Source organism: Myxine glutinosa, chromosome 7 (assembly GCF_964187855.1).
Source record: "Myxine glutinosa chromosome 7, kmMyxGlut1.1, whole genome shotgun sequence".
NCBI lineage: Eukaryota > Metazoa > Chordata > Myxini > Myxiniformes > Myxinidae > Myxine > Myxine glutinosa.
In genome coordinates this window covers 34,862,343-34,882,817 of record NC_136267.1, presented here as the reverse complement: position 1 = coordinate 34,882,817, position 20,475 = coordinate 34,862,343, and the positions used below count along the sequence as shown (strand labels likewise).

Below are 20,475 nucleotides of genomic sequence, written 5' to 3'. Positions count from 1 at the left end.
AACAAATTCATGCATTTTTCAAGAAACTGACCGAGGCAGGGTTGACCATCAACTTATCTAAGAGTGAGTTTGTAAAAGCACAGGTGGTGTTCCTAGGCCATGTAGTAGGTCAGGGTCAGGTGCAACCGGTGACAGCCAAGATAGAAGCCATTGATCGCTTCCAAGATCCAAAAGGGAAGGAGCTTATGAGATTCTTGGGTATGGCTGGTTGGTACCGGCGGTTCTGCAGGAATTTTTCTGATGTGGTAGCCCCTTTAAAGAATTTCCTGAGGAAAGAGACTAAGTTTATTTGGGATGACAAATGTCAAGCTGCCTTTGCCCACGTAAAAGCGATATTAATGAGCTCTCCTGTCCTCGCAGTCCCGGATTTTCAAGCACCTTTCAAGTTGGCCATTGATGCAAGTGATGTGGGGGCGGGGGCAGTTCTATGACAGGAAGATGAGGATGGAGTGGATCACCTGGTGTGCTACTATTCCAAAAAGTTCAACAAACACCAGGCAAATTATGCCACCGTGGAAAAAGAGACCCTTGCTCTCCTGCTAGTGCTTCAGCATTATGAGGTGTATCTAGGAACTACTACCTTTCCTATACAAGTCTTCACTGATCACAACCCCTTACTCTTCATTCAAAAAAATAAAAATAAAAATCAGAGGTTGATGAGATGGAGTTTGGCTTTGCAGAAATTCAACGTGGAAATTGAGCATGTAAAGGTCAGGGACAATGTCGTTGCTGATGCTTTATCCAGAGTGAACTAACTTTGGAAATTCCTGTGGGTTGTTTGGAAGTTTTGTTGCTTTATTTTGGGAAATATTAATTATTGTTGCTCACGTGAATTGATCATTTGGGGGGTGAGTTTTACTTTTGTTTGTTAAAAGAGTTTTTGCATGCAAAGAAAGTTTTCACGATGTTCCAATTTTCTTTCTTGAGGGGGGGAAGTGTTACGGATTCGTCACTTCCGTTGTTATGGTTCTCATCCACTGTAAACATTTTTGGTTCCATGTACTATTATTGTTATCGTTTAAGTGAAATAGAGATTACTGTTTTCAAAAGGTAAAAAAAGCTAGTGTTTTAAAAGAAACTGGAAACCGGATCGGGCACCAGACGAAGAAGAAGAAAAAAAAAGAAGGAGGCGGAGCGAGTGAGGTCGGAGAAGTAGCCGAGCTGCGTTGAGGTTTTGAGCAAACGCTGGCCAACGGGTGTCACAAGTGAACTTTGGGGTTTCCTGGGAAAGGGATTCCTGCAACAGAGTTGTTATCGCTGTGACAGATAAACCTGCATGTCAGGTTTTGCGGTTGATTCCGAAGAGAATCATTGAAGTGCAGTTACGTCTCGAGAACGGACCGTTGGCCATTTTTGCCTCGCGGCCGATTTCGCATCGCTCTCGGCTCTTCACCTCGCTTCAACCATTTTCACAACCATCCAGACGTTATTCTGGTGTGTGTGTGTGTAACGTCGATTTTGAGTGAGAATTTGCGGTTCGCCGTCTGTGAGCCATTGAACGTCCATACCCGAAGGTTAATTTGCGGTTCGCCGTTTGTGAGCCGTTGAACATCCATACCCAAAGGTGTGATTTCCCAGTCGCTTCTTGAGGATACCTTTGCCTATCTTTGGCAGTGTGTCTGTCAACCGAATGGGATTCTGGTCTCGATACAACATCGTTCTGACGATCACTGGACCGTGGATAGACTTTGGCTTGAAGCCAGGACAGAGACATTGGGAATGTTATTTTCGCTCACTTGGAGCACAGTGAGTTATATTGTACGAAACTGATGGTGCCATCATAGGAATGATATTGTTGCGGACGTGGTTAAGATGTTATTTTGACCGAGCGGTGGTGTATTACCGCGACCGAACAGTTATTCCCCGATTAGAACCCGATTCCACCCAAACGTTGGCCGGATCGCACCGCGGCTGCTCAATGAGGGAAAAGACTAAAACGACGAATGCAAAGAGGAAGACGAAGGCAAAGAAAGGTTTGGAAATACTACTAAATTTATTTACTATTTACACACATAAGCAAAAAGAAAGCAGTCCCGTTTATTTACAACACATAAGACGCAGGTGACACAGTGCAAATACTAGCTTACCTACAGTCTTAATTAACCCAGGACAGAACAAACAAAAGACAGACTCACGCGGGGAATGACAGGAATGGCAGGAGGTGGATGGCTGGAGGTGAACGCTTGGTGGAGCCAACGCGGAGCTTGGTGGAGCCTTGGTGGAGGTGAACGCTTGGTGGAGCCAACACGGAGCTTGGTGGAGCCTTGGTGGAGGTGAACGCTTGGTGGAGCCTTGGTGGAGGCGAACGCTTGGTGGAGCCAACGCGGAGCTTGGTGGAGCCTTGGTGGAGGTGAACGCTTGGTGGAGCCAACACGGAGCTTGGTGGAGCCTTGGTGGAGATGAACGCTTGGTGGAGCCAACACGGAGCTTGGTGGAGCCTTGGTGGAGGTGAACGCTTGGTGGAGCCAACGCGGCTGGTGGGGGGTTGGTGTGACGGGTTCTCTCTCCTTCCCTCACAAGCTTCAGGACTCTTTCTCTCTCTTTCTTAGTCCCACCCAGTCCAACAACTTCCTCTCTTGCTTAGTCCAACTCAAGGCCTTTCTGTCTTCTGATCTCCTCCCTCCTCGACTCTACTCAAAGCGCATCTCTTTTGGGAAACGCCCCGCCGTGGGTTATATAGGCCCCGCCCCTCAACCTTTGTGAACCTCCCCCAAACGTTCTCTCTCCACCCTCTAAAGCCAACCCCTCGTTCTGGGTTGGTCGGCAAGGGCTGGTTCACTCCTCCCCTCTATGACGAGGTGGGGACCCGCCTTTCTTCCCCAACCCTGCCTCGTCGTCAATGGCGGCAATTGGAGCGGAGGTAGTTTCCAATCGACGAAAAGGGGGAATGGAGGTTTTGGGAATGGGAATGAAGGGAATCTATCTCTTTCACTTGGTGCAATGGAGTACTTCTATTAATGGGAGACACAGCCTTACCCTAAAACACAGAATAAGATATAACTATCGAACAGGGGTATTCTATGATTGGCTGACGTGTATGCTTGTGGACTAATTATGGGACGCCCTTTTGACCTTTACACAGCTCCGGAGGCAGGAGGCGCAGAATAACAATAATAATAATAATAAAGCACACAATCAAAAAAAAATACAGTCCTCATATCCGCAACAATATATTGGTTGTACAATTGATTAATATTGTTATTGTACTGTTATTCTTGTGTGACCTTAATACAATACTTGTTTGTTGGTAACAATTGGTGTGGTTTCACCATTGATCTAAGACATACAGAATAACACATCTTTCTGCCGTGACTCCTCTCGGGGCTCGGAGGTACACTGTGACCGGGGTTTAGGGAGGAGCACGTAACAGAAATATATATATTGTTACGGAAACGGAGCACAGCACTCCCCTTAGTGGGGGGGGGGGGGGGGGTTAATCCCCCTTCTATTTGCACTGGCAGTCTCCGATCCTGAAGCCGCCCCGCTCCCTCCACGAGGCAGGTGGGCAACCTCGTTCGAGACCACGGGCAAGATGTTATTTTGCCGAGCGGATTAGCAGTCCGCGGATCGAACCGTTAGCAGGTACTAAACCCGATTCTGAACGTTGGCCAAATCGTGCCACAGGTGTTCAATGATGGAAAACTCTAAAACGAATGGATGTGAAGAAGCAAAAGGGGTAAAGAAAGAACACAGGGATTTATTAATTATTTACACACAACCAAAGCAGGGAAGAAAAGAAATGTAATTTACAGGGAAATGGAAGGAGCAGGACACAGAGCAATTTCTAGCTTATCTATGCAGTCTTACTTATACCCCAGGACAACACAGACAAAGAGACGACAATCAGACTCACACGACTGGGGAATGAAGGCAGGAACGAATGGCTGGAAGGAGAGGAAGGTTCAGCTGGATGCTGGCTGGAGCTTGATCCCGCACGGGACGTCGGGTTGGAAACGACGGCCACCGATGCCACCGCAATCTGGTTCACACAGCAAGGTTGCTCGAAAAACAGCACGTCAGGGCTTCACGCTGCTGGGCTGCTGAAACAGCGTCTCTCCCAGCAGAACCGCAAGCTCACCTCCCCACAGAATCTCTCCACTTACAAGTACCTCCAGCACGTATATCTTTTTGTGCGTCCTCCCTTGCTCATCTCTCTCTTACGCCTCTCAGCTCCTCCTCAACTGGACTCAGGTGGGGGCTCCGCGTGACGGGTTATATAACCACGCCCTAGAATCTTCTTGAACCTCCCCGAAGTTTCTTTCCTCCGCCCTCTCAGGCCAAACCCCTCATGCTTGGTTAGTTGATCGGGGCTGGCTCACTCCTCCTTCTCATGACGAGGTGGAGACATGCCTTTCTTCTTCGAGCTGACCGCGTGCGTAATGGAGGACGAATGCAGTTGGTAATGCGGTTGGCAATGCGGTTGGCAATACAATCGGCAATGGAGGTTTTGGGCAATTGAAAGGGGATCTATCTTATTTCATCTGGTGCAATGCAGTCAACTAATGGGAAACAGAGCCTTAAACTAACATAGAATAAAGAGATAACTATTTAGAAGGGCTTATGATTTTCAATGTGCATGCGATGGATTAACTAAGGGGACGACCTTTGATCTTTACACAAATTGATGGAGGTATTTACAAGAATCATGAAACTATTTACAGAGGGTGATATTTACAACAATTACAGGATTCTCAAATCCGTTACAATATATATATATATATATATATATATATATATATATATATATATATATATATATATATATATATATATATATATATATATATGTATATATATATATATGTATATATACATGTATATATGTAAAAATGTATATATGTATACTGAAACGCAAAAGAAACTTACCACCTTTGAAACCTTTAAATATCAACAATAACACTGCGTGTAGTAAATGTGTGAACTTATTTGTAGACAATAGTGTCCTCACTGTCAGACAAAACGGTCATGGATGGTCACTTGAACCTTCAATGGTCACTTCATAGCACAGCTGTTGAACAGCCGTTTTGACTGTCAGTGATTAGCCAAGGGGTACGGGATGATTTTAATGAGCTGCACGTGATGTCTTGATATTGGCTTTAAAAAGGCCAGTGCAAAATGGGCATTTTGACCAAAAAATTTGACCATTTTGACCAACTTCAAAAAGACCGAAAACGCAAAAGAAACTTATCACTTGTTTGAAATGTAATAAAATTGTAACAGTTCAAAATAAAACAAACCAACAATTGCTAATTGAAACATTGGCATTTTATTGATGACATGTCAAGTTTTTGACCAAGATACACCATCTCATCAGTTTGTTCTACAGTACAGAACAGCACAGGGTGCAATGTCAGTCCCCTATCAATAGCGTGTGTGGCCACCATTGTTTTGGATACAGGCAGTGCATCGTCGGCGTATACTGCCTACCAGTCTTTGGATGGATTGCTGCTGGATTCTGTCCCACTCAGTCCTCAATGTCTGAAGCAGCTCTGCCCGTGTCCTGGCCCTGCCAACTACGCGTCTCCCAAGCTCATCCCACAGGTGCTCTATGGGATTCAGGTCAGGGGAGAATGCAGGCCACTGCATGGTGTTGATGTTCTCGCCTTGGAGAAATGCAGTGGTAAAGCGAGCAGCATGGGGACGAGCGTTGTCATGCTGAAAGGTTCTCAGTTCTGGGTGGTCTAGCAGGAATGGCAGCAGATGAGGTCGCAGGATGTTATCCACATACCGCTGGGTGTTAAGATTCCCATCCACAACCACCAGTGGCGTCCTGTACTGGCCTGATATGGCGGCCCACACCATCACACTTGGGCCACCCCACCTGTTGGCTTGACGCACGCAACAATCGGCATATTGCTCACCAGTTCTTCTCCAGACACGCTCACGCCCATCAGGACTGTCCACACAGAACCTTGACTCATCGCTGAAAGCGACCTCATTCCACTGCGCCAAGGTCCACCGCTGTTGCTGCTGGCACCATCTCTGTCGGTTGCGGCGATAGGCAGCCATCATCACGGGGCCTCTGTATGGTCTTCTGGCAGTCAGACCATAGTCATGCAGTCGTCTTCGTGCAGTATCATTGGAGATCCGTGGTTTGCATGCCCCGGAGTTTCTGCCGCAGTGCGGGATGCTGGACGGAATCGATCCCGCAGGTGACTTCGGACCATCTGCCTGTCCTGCCTTGCAGTGGTGACTCTTGGCCTCCCTGATCGAGGTCTGTCATCTGCAGAGTTGTGGAGGGTGTCTCTGTCCACCAGGGCCGATATCGTCTGGTGTGAACAGCCAAGGCGACGTGCCACCTCATGGTAGCTCAGTCCGCCTTGCAGCATGCCCAGGGCATGCTGCCGTTTATCCCTTGACAATCGTGGCATGTTGATTGAAATGCCCATTTTGCACTGGCCTTTTTAAAGCCAATATCAAGACATCACGTGCAGCTCATTAAAATCATCCCGTACCCCTTGGCTAATCACTGACAGTCAAAACGGCTGTTCAACAGCTGTGCTATGAAGTGACCATTGAAGGTTCAAGTGACCATCCGTGACCGTTTTGTCTGACAGTGAGGACACTATTGTCCACAAATAAGTTCACACATTTACTACACGCAGTGTTATTGTTGATATTTAAAGGTTTCAAAGGTGGTAAGTTTCTTTTGCGTTTCAGTATATATATGTGTGTGTGTGTGCTTGTGGTGCTATATATATACTAGTGGGATCACCCGTGGGAATCCCACGGGCATGGACGTGTGTGACATTTGGACATCTTGTTTCGATGCTGCACTTTAAATTTTACAAAATGGCTACTGGCAATTCATCATATCCAGAAATGGTGTGATGAACACTTTATTTATTTCACATAATATGTGACCCCTCACTCCTCTCCACCTGACACTCTCCTCTCTCCACCCTCATGCCTCTCCAATCCCACCCCTCATCACACTCCCCTCCAATACCTCCCCACATGCCTCTCCAATCCCTCACACTCCTCTCCAATCCCTCACACTCCTCTCCAATCCCTCACACTCCTCTCCAATCCCTCACACTCCTCTCCAATTCCTCACACTCTCCTCTCCAATCGCTCCTCACTCTCCGCTCTAATCGGCCATCACTCTCCAATTCCTTGCTCCTCACTCTCCAACCCCTCGCTCCTCGCTCTCTAACACCTCGCTCCTCGCTCTTCATCCCCTAGCTCCTCGCTCTCCAAACCCTCGCTCCTCGCTCTCCAACCCCTAGCTCCTTGCTCTCCATCCCCTAGCTCCTCGCTCTCCAACCCCTCGCACCTCACTCTCCAACCCTTAGCTCCTCGCTCTCCAACCCCAAGCTCCTCGCTCTCCAACCCCGAGCTCCTCGCTCTCCAACCCCTAGCTCCTCGCTATCCAACCCCTCGCACCTCGCTCTCCAACCCCTCGCTCCTCGCTCTCCAACCCCTCGCTCCTCGCTCTCCAACCCCTCGCTCCTCGCTCTCCAACCCCTCACTACTCACTCCCCAACTCCTTGCTCCTCACTCTCCAACTCCTCGTTCCTCACTCTCCAACTCCTCGCTCCTCGCCCTCCAACCCCTCCCTCCTCTCCAATTTCTCGCTCCTCTCCAACCCCTAGCTCCTCACTCTCCAACCCCTAGCTCCTCACTCTCCAACCCCTAGCTCCTCAATCTCCAACTCCTCACTCTCCAACCCCTCGCTCCTCACTCCCCAACCCCTCACTCCTCACTCTCCAACCCCTCACTCCTCTCCAATTTCTCGCTCCTCTTCAACCCCTAGCTCCTCACTCTCCAACCCCGAGCGCCTCACTCTCCAACCCCCAGCGCCTCACTCCCCAACCCCTAGCTCCTCGCTCTCCAACCCCTAGCTCCTCGCTCTCCAACCCTTCACTCCTCGCTCTCCAACCCCTCACTCCTCGCTCTCCAACCCCTCGCTCCTTGCTCTCAAACCCCTAGCGCCTCGCTCTCTAACCCCTAGCTCCTCGCTCTCCAACCCCTTGCTCCTCGCTCTCCAACCCCTTGCCCCTCACTCTCCAACCCCTCGCACCTCACTCTCCAACCCATCGCTTCCCACTCTCCAACTCCTCGCTCCTCACTCTCCAACCCCTCGCTCTCCAACCGCTCGCTCCTCTCCAATTCCTCGCTCCTCTCCAAATCCTCGCTCCTCTCCAACCCCTAGCTCCTCACTCTCCAACACCTATCTCCTCACTCTCCAACCCCTATATCCTCACTCTCCAACCCCGAGCTCCTCACTCTCCAACTCCTCGCTCTACAACCCCTCATTCCTCACTCTCCAACTCCTCACTCCTCCAATTTCTCGCTCCTCTCCAACCCCTAGCCCCTCACTCTCCAACCCCTAGCTCTTCACTCCCCAACCCCTAGCTCCTCACTCTCCAACCCCTTGCTCCTCACTCTCCAACCCCTAACTCCTCGCTCTCCAACCCTGAGCTCCTCACTCTCCAACCCCTCGCTCCTCACTCTCCAACCCCGAGCTCCTCGCTCATCTCCCGTCTCATTCATTTTGGAAATGGAAGTTTCCACGCAACGCATGAATTGTCACGATCCTCAAGAGGAAGTGTCTCGTAATCATGAAATGGCAAGTAAATTACATTGTGAAAATTAAAGATTTCAAATAAACCCATTTAAAGTGTATGTGCACATAACTAAAAAAAAAAAAAAACGAAGAAATATCTCTCGGTAATTTCCTGAAACATATTTTACATCCGGATAATAATGTTGAATGAAATAAGAACGAAGAAATATATGTAGTTTTTGTGACGACTGTCATCAAAAGTAAAAGTAATATATCTTAACGGAAAAGAAAACGCGAATTTTTAATATATGTCGACATTTTCCCCGACTTATTTTATGCGGTGTATTTTCGTGTGTCATCGTGGCGTGATTTTGAAAAATATATCTCTGCATTTTCCCGTGTGTGCGTGAATGTTCTCAATTATTTCTGACACCGAGTCTAAAACCATCGATAAAAATTAAATCAGATGGTGAATTCGAGATTAAATCGTGAGGGTGACTCAATGAATCGGCTTTATTTTACAGGCCTTTGAGAATTCATTTCGTTCTATAAACGGAAACTTTCATGGGATTCTCTTCCTGTTTTTTTTCAACCGAGTCTAAAACTATGTTAGCAACTGTTAAAAATGAAATGACATCGAATTAGAGTTGAAATAAACCTGTCTGAGAGAGAAAGACAGCACGGGCCTAACTAAACAGGCCTCAAAGCTATTCGAGTTAATAAAATGGTGGATATTTGTTTACATGAAGCCTCTCCAAGAATGGGGGGAGCTACTCTGTAAACGGAGTAAGCCACACCCCCGGACAGACAGACAGACAGACAGACAGACAGAATCACCTTCGCCTATCATAATATATGTATATATATATATATATATATATATATATCTATCTATCTATAATTCCAGTAATCTCTGTCTGTCTGTCTGTACGTCTGTACGTTTGTTTGTTTGTCTGTGACCGCTGTTTCTCGACAACTACCGGTCCGATATACTTGAAACTTGCCAGGTATATTGCTGGGGACCCGAGGATGTGCCTTTTCAAGGTTTCATATTAATCGGACAATTACTTACCGAGCTATGTCCAAAAAACGATTCAACCAATCAGAGAGCAGCGAACGATCGCGTGTGCCGGCGTTGCGAATGGACCAAACCATTCCATGTAAATAGAGGGGGGGGGGTTCTGTGGTCGTTGCGAATGGACGAAACCATTTCATGTAAATAGAGGGGGGGGGGGATTGTCACTGTACTCGCAAGCCGTTCGCCGTTCGCTTTGGCGTTGCGAATGGACCAAACCATTTCATGTAAATAGAGGGGGGGGATATAATTTTAGATAGATATATAGTACGGGCATATATATAGTACGGGCATGCCCTAGTATATATAATTATATATATATATATATATATATATATATATATACATATATATATATATATATATATGTATATATATGTAAATATGTATATGTATATGTTTATATATGTATATATATATATATATATATATATATATATATATATATATATATATATATATACATACATACATACATACATACATACATACATACATACATACATACATACATACATACATACACAGACTTGGCATTTAATATGGATTATTGTTTTTTTTCTTGACTTGGGTTTACTTTCTTAACTCAGTATATCAATCTCGTGAGTTTCTTTTACACTTTGGTGATTTCTTTGTTAAAAGAACCATGTCACTGATTGTCTGTCGCAGCAATAAGTCAACAACAGGATTATATCACAGGTGGCGTGGCAAAATGTACGGACAGGTGCATTTGATGATTGGCTTCACAGTCGGGTATACAAGGGTTGTTGCGTTCTGTATTAGTGGAAAACAACTGCTGCACGTCTCCAAAAGTTATTGCCGCTTCCTTTGGAGATGGTCCGTCAACTCGACAATGCTGTTTGTCATGGAGTGGTGGCTTTACGAAATTACGGCATGAAACAGCGTGCTATTGCTCGGCAGTATGGCATCACTCAAGGTCAGGTGTCAAAGATCCTGAAACGAAATGCTCAGAGGTGTGTCCCTTCTCCAATACCGAGGCCAGGACGTCCACGCAGAACCACAAGGAGAGATGATCGTCAGCTGCACTGGTTAGTCTGCAATGGCCGTACCAAGTCAGATAATCGGCTTAGGGCTGAGTGGCAGCAACTGACAAATGTGCCTGTATCCAGAAGGCTAGTCAACCAACGACTGGTTCAAGCAGGCTATCGTGCCAGGCATCCCCTGAGAAAGTCACGCCTGACCAGACAACACAGCCAGCGCCGATTGCAGTGGGCCAGAGAGCACCGTCAATGGCAGCCAGGACACTGGAATCACATGACCTTCAGTGACGAGTCTAGATTTCTGGTCTATCGTCAAGATGGCCGCGTCCGAGTGCGCAGACAAGTGCATGAAGCCCACGACGAAGATTGTATAGTGCCAAGAGTCCAAGCTGGAGGTGGTGGGGTGACCGTTTGGGCTGCTTTTCATGCAGGGGGCAAAACTGACCTGGGTGTTCTGAATGGAAACCTGAACCAGTTCAAGTACAGGGTCATTCTGAAAGAAACATTGCTTCCATTTGCTCGTGCAGCCTTTCGAGGAAACTTTGTCTTCCAAGATGACAAGGCACGGCCTCATCATGCTCGCATGATCCAACACTTTCTTGCATGGTGTAGAGCATATGGAGTGGCCTGCCATGTCCCTGGATATGAATCCGATAGAGAACTTGTGGGCAGAATTGCGTCAAATCGACAACTTGGACCAGCAGCCTACCTCTGTGCGTGAATTGCAGCAGACTATTGTCACTGCATGGCAAGCGATTCCTGTCCAAAACTTGGCAAATCTCGTGAACAGCATGCCTCGACGTGTACGTGCTCTCCTGAATGCTCGTGGGGGTTACACGAAGTACTGAACTGTAATTTTACTGTCCGTAATCCCAGTCATAATTTAGCTTTTGTTTTTGTTGAAATTTTTTTTGGCTAATGTGCAAAATAAAGAGATACTTCTGGAAAACGTGCAGAAGTTTAACACAGTACTGTCCATGAATTGAGTTCGATATCAGTTTACATCACTTTCAAGGATCAATTTATTTGCTTAGAAATGTCAAATGTGGTTTTTGTTTCTTTTAAAGGTCACATTCATAAAATCTAAGTATAATTTCAACATAATTCTAATGAACTTTTGGTTCTAAGTCATCTTGAAAAGTAAGTTCACCCCCACAAAAAAATATTCCATATTAAATGCCAAGTCTGTATGTCGGGAATTATATTGTGCGTCCATGAGTATTTGTCCATTTTGGTTCGTGCATTAATGGCTAAAGGATCTTGAGGTGTTTCAGGTGGACATTTGAGATATTGTCTGGTCCTCTAAAGTTGGAGTTTTTGGGTATTTTTATTAGCCCAACCCCCACACACTACATCCCTCATCTATACACGAACACCAATTTCACCAAATTCAACAACAACAAAAAAATGCTTGTTGGGGGAGAGACTGAAACTGCATTATCTCGGATTTTAAATTCATGAGAAACCATCGTGGTGTATGACATTGAGGAAAATAAATATTTGAAATTTGCTTTTTACCCCACACACTCCAAGGGGAAAACGGGGTTAAGCAATTGGTTTGTTTCCATCCGTCTGTCCATCCGTCTTATCAGTTCATGTTTGAAAAAGAACATATTTAAATTGAATGTTATGTTTTAAACACGAATCGAACATGAATCAGAACATGAATCAGAAGACAAATTTGCTATTTTACAGTACTTTGGCTCTGAATTTGGCCCCATTGCACATGCGCAGACAGGAGTGTGGTGATATTTTTTTTTACTCTGTCTGCCTGCCTGAAAGTGAAGCAAAATTGAAAATCATTCCAAACAGGAAGCGTACTGTTTTTAGGGACGTCATCAAGGCCACAAACAACAGGCACAAATAAGTAATGTAATGTGTTAAATAAGGTGGTGTTCGCGGCCCATGGGTCCCCCAAAGCTCGAGACCAGCAACAGAATCTCCTGGCCCAAGCCGGTGACGTAACCGGCGGCCAAACCGGGGCGCCGAGGTTATAATCCTTTGCACCTGTCGGTCACATGACCACCAAAGCGTGCCTCGCCTGAGAGGCGTGGCTTTGGTTCTGATGTATGCTTTTTGGCTTGGATATATATATGCGAACCCGATAAACGGGCTTTCAGAGTTCCCGAGATGATTATAAATAAACATCTTCTCGGACGAGTTTGTGTCTTGTCCGTCACTTCATCCGTCTCAAGCAGGAGCGCTGCTCCTTCACTGGTGACCCCGAGTTTACGACACACGATGGACACGGCAGTGTCCCTCAAACTGTCCACTTTCTGGGAAGCACATGCCGCCGTCTGGTTCGCTCAGGCGGACTCCCAGTTCGCCCTGCGTGGCATTACGGAGGACACCACGAAATACCATTACGTGGTCGCCACGCTCGGCTCCGTGACCGCCACGCGCCGCCCGCTGCCTGAGCCTCCTCCAGAGCCCGCCCGCTGACGGCAAGTACGATGCCATCAAGGCACTTCTTCTGGGCGCTTTCGCCCTCTCCCTGGCTGAATGCGCACGACGCCTGCTCGACCTTCCTGAGCTCGGCAATACGCGCCCGTCCGAACGTATAGACTACATGCTCGCGTTGCTCGGCGAGCACCCCTCGGATTTCCTTTTCCAAGAGCTTTTTCTCCGCCAGCTCCCGGCCCAGGTCCGGGTCGCCCTGGCAAGCACGACCATCACGAACCCCCGCAACCTCGCCAGGGAGGCCGACAAGATCTATTCGGCAAGCCAGCTCATCGGAGCGGCGAGCCAGCTCGTCGGGGTGGCTGCCGGGAGCCCGCCCGCCACCCAGTCGGCGCCCGCGACGCAGCTTCCTTCCCAGAGGCTGCCGGGCCGGCGCGACTGGCAGCGGCGACGCCGCGTTGCCCGGTCCCGACGCGTCGACCGGAGCCCCCGCCAGACCCGGCCTGGTGTTATTTCCACGCCAGGTTCGGGCAGCAGGCCCGATCATGTCGACCCCCGTGCACGTTCGGCAAGTCGGGAAACGGTCGGGCCGGCGCTCACTACCAGCCATGAGCGCCGGCTATTCCGGAAACCTGCTATTCATCGCGGACCAAGCGTCGGGGCGGCGTTTTCTCTGCGACACCGGCGCTCAGCTGAGCGTCATTCCCGCTTCGGCTGAGGACAGGCGGGCCACCATTTGTGGCCCCTCCTTCATCGCGGCCAACGGCTCCGCCATCCGCACCTTCGGCCCATGCACCGTCGCCCCCGCTTCGGCAGCCAGCTCTTTCGCTGGGAGTTCGTGACTGCGGACGTCCCCATGGCTTTGCTCGGGGCCGATTTCCTTTGCGCCCATGGGCTGCTGGTCGACGTTAAACGTCGGCGTCTCATCAACGCCAAAACTTTCAGCTCGCTGGCGTGCGCCTTGAGCCGTTCTGCGCCCACCGAGCTTTCCTGCATTCTCCCGTTGGCAGACGACTTCGCGCGTCTCCTCGCGGAGTTCCCGGCCCTCACGCGACCGACGTTTTCGGCCGTCATGGTGCGTCACGGCATCGAGCATCACATTCCCACTATGGGCCCGCCGGTGTACGCCCGAGCTCACCGTCTCGACCCAGCCAAACTCGCCATCGCTAAGGCCGTGTTTGCCGCGCTGGAGCGCCTCGGCATCGTGCGGCGCTCCGACAGCGCCTGGGCCTCGCCGCTGCACATCGTCCCGAAGCCGGGGGGCGGATGGCGGCCATGCGGCGACTACCGCTGCCTCAACGACGCCACTACCCCCGACAGGTACCCCGTCCCGCACGTCCAGGATTTTTCCGCCTGGTTGGCGGGGCGGACCATTTTTTCAAAAGTGGACCTGATTCGGGGGTACCACCAGGTGCCCGTCCGCCCGGCCGACATCCTGAAGACGGCCGTTATTACACCTTTCGGCCTCTTTGAATTCCTCCGGATGCCCTTCGGCCTCAAAAACGCGGCACAGGCGTTCCAGCGCCTGATGGACGGCGTGCTGCACGACTTGCCGTTCCTCTTTACATACCTGGACGACATCCTCGTCGCCAGCACGTCCAGAGCCGAGCACCTCCTCCACCTCCGAACACTGTTCGGCCGCCTCAGCGAGCATGGCTTGATCGTCAACCCGGCCAAATGTCACTTTGGTGCGGCGACGATCGACTTTTTGGACCACCACATCACCCAGAACGGCGCCGTACCGCTACCGGCCAAAATCGAGGCCATCGCCGCTTTCCCGCGCCCCCGCTCCGTCAAGGCGCTGCAGGAGTTCCTCGGGATGGTGAACTTTTACCACCGCTTCGTGCTCCGAGCTGCGCAACTCATGCGGCCCTTGTACGCTGCCCTCCGCGGCCAGCCGGCGAAGCGCGACATCGTCTGGTCCACGGACATGGACGCTGCTTTCACCGGCGCGAAACGGGCCCTCGCCAATGCCACGCTGCTGGCCCACCCGGTACCCCATGCTCCCATCGCCCTCACCACGGACGCCTCCGACTACGCCGTGGGCGCGGTTCATGAGCAATGGGTAAACGGGGCTTGGCAGCCGCTCGCGTTCTTCAGCCGGCAACTCCTGCCCAACGAGTTGAAGTACAGCACTTTCGACCGCGAGCTCCTCGGGCTGTACCTGGCCGTCCGCCATTTTCGCCACCTCCTGGAGGGCCGCCCGTTCACGGCCTTTGTCGACCACAAGCCATTGATTTTCGCCATGGCCAAGGTCACGGAGCCGTGGTCGGCCCGCCAGCAGTGCCACCTCTCCGCCGTGTCGGAATACACCACGGACATCCGGCACGTCGCCGGAAAGGACAACGTCGTGGCCGACTGCCTTTCTCGAGCCGGCACCAATGCCGTCCACCTCGGCGTCGATTTCGCCCTGATGGCGACGGACCAGGCCACCGACGGCACGGTGCAGGCGCTCCGGGTGGTGGACACGGGCCTCCGCTTGGCTGACGTCCCCTTCGCGGACACGGTCCTGCTTTGTGACATCTCCCAAGGCCGACCTCGCTCCATTGTGCCAGTCACCTGGCGGCGTCGCATTTTTGCTTCGCTCCACGGCCTCTCACACCCGGGCCGGAAGGCGTCCCAGAGGCTGGTGTCGGCACGTTTCGTCTGGCACGGGTTGCGACGGGACGTCCGCGACTGGGCCAACGCCTGCACACCCTGCCAGCGGGCCAAGGTCCACCGTCACACTCAGGCTCCGCTGGCTCCTTTCACCATGCCCGAGCGACGTTTCGACCATGTCCACGTGGACCTGGTGGGTCCCCTGCCCCCATCGCAGGGGTTCACCCACCTGCTTACCATGGTGGACAGGACTACCAGGTGGCCAGAGGCCGTGCCCCTCGCCTCCACCACCACCGCCGACGTGGCCCCAGGCATTCATCGCCACCTGGGTCGCACGTTTCGGCGCACCGGCGGACATCTCGTCGGACCGCGGCCCACAGTTCACGTCAGAACTGTGGGGCGCGGTCGTCCGCACGTTGGGCGTTACCCTGCACCACACCACGGCCTACCACCCCCAGGCCAACGGGTTGTGCGAGCGGTTCCACCGCTCCATGAAGGCCACACTCATGGCCGGCCTCCAGGACGACGGCTGGGCCGACCGGCTCCCGTGGGTCCTTTTGGGCCTCCGCACGGCTCCAAAGGAGGACCTCCAGGCGTCCACCGCCGAGCTGGTGTACGGCCAGGCCCTCCGCGTCCCGGGCGAGTTCGTGCCCGACGCCACCAGCCCCTGGTCCGCCGCGCGCCAGCGCATGGACTTCCAGGAGGCCGCCCAACGTTTCGCCCCGGTGCCCACGTCCCGCCACGGCGACCCCCAATCCTACATCCCCCCAGCACTCCGCACGGCGGAGTACGTCTTTGTGCGCCACGACGCACACCGGGGGCCGCTCCGGCCACCATACGACGGACCGTTCCGGGTCCTACGACGGGACAACAAGTCCTTCGTCGTCAGCATCGGCGGCCGGGAGGACCGGATTTCGGTGGACCGCCTCAAGCCGGCCCACATGGACGTCGGCCAGCCGCCACGGCTGGCTCTCCCACCGCAGCGCGACCAGCCAGGGGTCGTTTCGGTCGGGTCATCCGGACCCCCCTCAGGTTGACCTTCCTGGACCAAGTCGATTCTGGGGGGGCGTGTGTAGCGACCCATGGGTCCCCCAAAGCTCGAGACCAGCAACAGAATCTCCTGGCCCAAGCCGGTGACGTAACCGGCGGCCAAACCGTGGCGCCGAGGTTATAATCCTTTGCACCTGTCGGTCACATGACCACCAAAGCGTGCCTCGCCTGAGAGGCGTGGCTTTGGTTCTGATGTATGCTTTTTGGCTTGGATATATATATGCGAACCCGATAAACGGGCTTTCAGAGTTCCCGAGATGATTATACAATAAGCATCTTCTCGGACGAGTTTGTGTCTTGTCCGTCACTTCGTCCGTCTCAAGTAGGAGCGCTGCTCCTTCAGTGGTTTATTTATAGACACTCCGTAAAACAGTGGTAAAACCTAGAATAAATGTATTTGTAGGACTTTTGCAATCTTTATTTTATTTATACCTTTATTATACTTAAATTGAATCGGATTGAAGAATAAATTGAACATGAATCGGAACACCAACCTGCTGTTTTGCAGTACTTTGGCTCTGAATTTGGGAAATTGTGTGGAATCTGGTCTCGAGCACGCACGAGCACAGAGGAAGGAGTAAGGTAATTGTTTTAGCCTGTCTGACAGTGAAACAAAATTGAAAATCATTCCAAACAGAAAATGTACTGTTTTTAGGGGTGTTATAAAGGATACAAACAACAAGCATGGAGAACTAATTTAACCTGTTCAATAAGGTGGTGGAAAAAAGATGCTGCATCAATGGCGGCAAACTTACAAAACAAGGTTTTTTTCGACATCCTTTCAAATCTTTATTTTATTTCATTTGAATTATATACCTGAACCTTAAAGAACACAAATTGCCTTCATCAATTTGAATGAACTTCTTCAATCATCAATTTTTTCGACAACCTTCCAAGAACCTCAAGTGTTTCATTACTTGGACTTATTCTCAGGTGGTGTATAACACATGAACACTGCTTCGACAGCACTAAACTTCTGGATATTTTCACAACCTTTAAAGTCATTATTTTATTGAAGTTGAAGTGCTGCATACATTTGAACACTGCACGTGGTATCGTGTTCTATGAACTCTCCAGTTACATATCGTTGCATAATGCATACATTTTCCACCATTAATTTATCGTAATTGTTGAACAAAAAAGTTAGAAACTGGAAAAAGTGGTTGAAATTTTTTACTTTCTTAATATTTATTTCCACTACCTCCTCCTTCAGGATAAGGTTTATGTCCTCCAACCAGACACTGTTCATGACTTCACCTGTCCTTTTTGTCTGGAAATGCGAGGCACAAACCCAACTGAGTGCTCTGAAGGGGAAATCGAACTTCCAGCATGTCAAATTGGTACGCATTCTTAGACTCTGCAGTTTTTTGTGGGTCGTACTTTCTTTCTAAATGTAATCTTGAGAGCATTTTAACCATTGTCTTGCTAACCCGAGTGTTTCTGAACTTCAGTGTGTTGCAGTGTATCACGTAATGACCTAAGAGAACGGAATCTGATGGATCCTCCTGCGTCCCAGAGGGAGGTATGAATCTCCGTGCTGTAAACTATGATGAACATTATGATGAACATAGGATGCACATAATGTTGCGGATTTGTAAAGATCCCAGGGACACATGAAAACAGCACATCCAACACATAAAAGAACACCGGAGTTTAGCTATTTCCATAGTGATTCTGTTTAGTTAGGTTGCACAACCCGTCGTAACAGGGACAGGGAGATTAAAATAATTTTTTATGTTGGAGGCTCCAGGCATGGACTGTATAGCCTAGTGCTCTTTGAGCCCAGGCCTTAAATAAAAGAGACAAAAGTGTGTCATGAAAAGTGTATGGTGTTTGTTTGCGAGAACGAGAGATTGAAGCTGGCCCGGTAGCTATAGTTTGAGTGAGACAGAAAGTAAGACCAGCAATCCTGACATGGAGAGTAGAAGATGGTTCAACAAAAACGACCGGTAAGACTTATCTTTGAGGAAATTGGCAGAGGAAAAAGAATTTGATTGAAAATTGGATTGAAAAAAATTGGAAAGAAAATCAAAAATAAACACCTTTCAAAAACTATAAATGCAGAATCAATGTGTGATATAGTGGGTTCTGGGTTTGTGTTTGACAATATGGAACGAATTGGGAGAATGACCACTTTAAGATATATTTACTGAGCAGTTGTCTGTTACCCATCATCAGCCCAAACTGATTAACCATCTCTGCACCAGGGATCTCGTTACAAGTTCGCTTTGGGTACCAAAGTCAATTTTCGTTGTAAAGAAGATCACAGCTCTGATACGCCTTCACAAATAGTTTGCGGAAATGAACATTTCAACCTGCCAAGATGTACACCAGGTACCCAATCTCATTGATGGTCTTTGTTAATCTGATTTCCAAAGAGTATTTGTTGTGTTAGGCTATCCTTTTTTGCACCAATATATAATTTCTTGCCTGTGTGTGATTATTACAGACTTCTGTGTCCTACAGACATCGGATTTTAAGAATAATCATCTTCAGGTTCCAGAGGATTACAAAAAGGTTTGTTTTTCTGGTTCTGAGTTAAATCCCAGACCTCAGCGTCTTGCTTGGCAAATCCTCCATCATTATCCTCCAACGCTCGCGAAGCGAAAATAAGGGTTAGGCATTCGGTTGCATACGTGCGGCGTACATGTGGCGTATGTGCGTGTCTGTATTTTAAAAATTCATTTTCTCAGCAACCGTTGGTCCGATTGACACAAAATTTTACCACAGGATCGCCTCCGCCTGTATAATTTTTTTATCCATCAACATGATGTCATAGGTCACGTGGTACAGGCGCCATCTTGGAAAAATCGAAAAACGTTGCACCTCTCTATCTCTGAAACCGCTCCATGCAAAATATTTAAACGGTGCTTTGTGAAGTAGTCCCCATGGGGAATAAGATATGTTAATGATGATGTCATCGATATCTTAATTATGACGTCATCATTTGACAAGTACAATACTTGATTCGATCAGTATGATTTTTTTTTTCTCTGAAATTATTGATGCGATTGACACGAAATTTTTGCTATATTGGAGCACCTCCTCCTGCAGAATGTTTTAATGATAATTTTGACATCATAGGTCACATGGTACAGCTGCCATCTTGGAAAACCCGAAAAATGTTGCACCTCTATATCTCCAAAACCGCTACATGGAAAAATTGAAACGTGGCTCATTGTAAAGCACTCAATAGGGGGAATAAGTGTTGTTAACGATGACCATTTGGTGCCTTATTTATGACATCATAATTCGGCAGGGACAACACTTAGTCTGATCAGTTTGAAATTTATTGAGCGTGATCTACGCAACAATTATATTAGAGAATGTAAATTTATGATTTAATCGCTCATGTGGTCTGGCAGCCATATTGGATCAACGGAAAAAACCGTTCAAAAAGAGAAGGGTTGGTTCGCACCAAGTTGACTGTGCAGGGTAAGTATTCTAATACCATCTAGTTGTTTGATTATTCAGTTTGCACAACGACACAATTATCCTGATAATCACGCATTCCATCTTATTGAGTGACGCCTGGTTATCATGCTACTATCCATCTCGTTATCTGGTTTTAACTTCATTCTTATTCTGCAGAGGCAATACAGCTGGCCCTTCTGGTATGTCCGGTTACCCAAAGATCAACAAGCCATACTGAAATGTGAACGAGATTACGTGACCTCAGAACCTCTCACTGTCACGTGTAAAGATGGGGTTGTGGAACTGCCTAAGTGCCGCGCAGGTATCCTCTAGCAACAATGTAGAGAATGTTTCTTTTCTCATGAGCATTTGTCTGTATATTGTTACATTTATGGGGGGCATGCAATGACATACCTTAGGGCCAGGTA

The 20,475-nt window shown here is 49.0% G+C and overlaps 2 protein-coding genes across 12 annotated transcripts in view; one reads left to right on the top strand and one right to left on the bottom strand.

The window, feature by feature from the left end:
• The window catches only part of LOC137410750 (uncharacterized), a 660,974-nt gene that overhangs the window by 92,365 nt on the left and 548,134 nt on the right, over positions 1 to 20,475 (bottom strand). The gene's annotated exons all lie outside the window — the stretch shown is intronic.
• Positions 1 to 20,475, top strand: part of LOC137431107 (complement factor H-like) — a 287,920-nt gene that overhangs the window by 36,565 nt on the left and 230,880 nt on the right. For 8 of the 11 annotated variants that reach the window (XM_078781438.1, XM_078781448.1, XM_078781441.1 and 5 more), the window contains 5 exons: positions 17,847 to 17,973; positions 18,085 to 18,155; positions 18,841 to 18,967; positions 19,083 to 19,150; positions 20,225 to 20,369. The exons of 2 other annotated variants lie outside the window; for them this stretch is intronic. In XM_078781438.1, coding sequence (XP_078637564.1) covers positions 17,847 to 17,973; positions 18,085 to 18,155; positions 18,841 to 18,967; positions 19,083 to 19,150; positions 20,225 to 20,369 — 538 coding nt within the window. Of the gene's footprint in view, positions 1 to 17,141; positions 17,216 to 17,846; positions 17,974 to 18,084; positions 18,156 to 18,840; positions 18,968 to 19,082; positions 19,151 to 20,224; positions 20,370 to 20,475 lie in introns of all 11 variants that reach the window. One more of the 11 variants, XM_078781444.1, reaches the window with a different exon arrangement.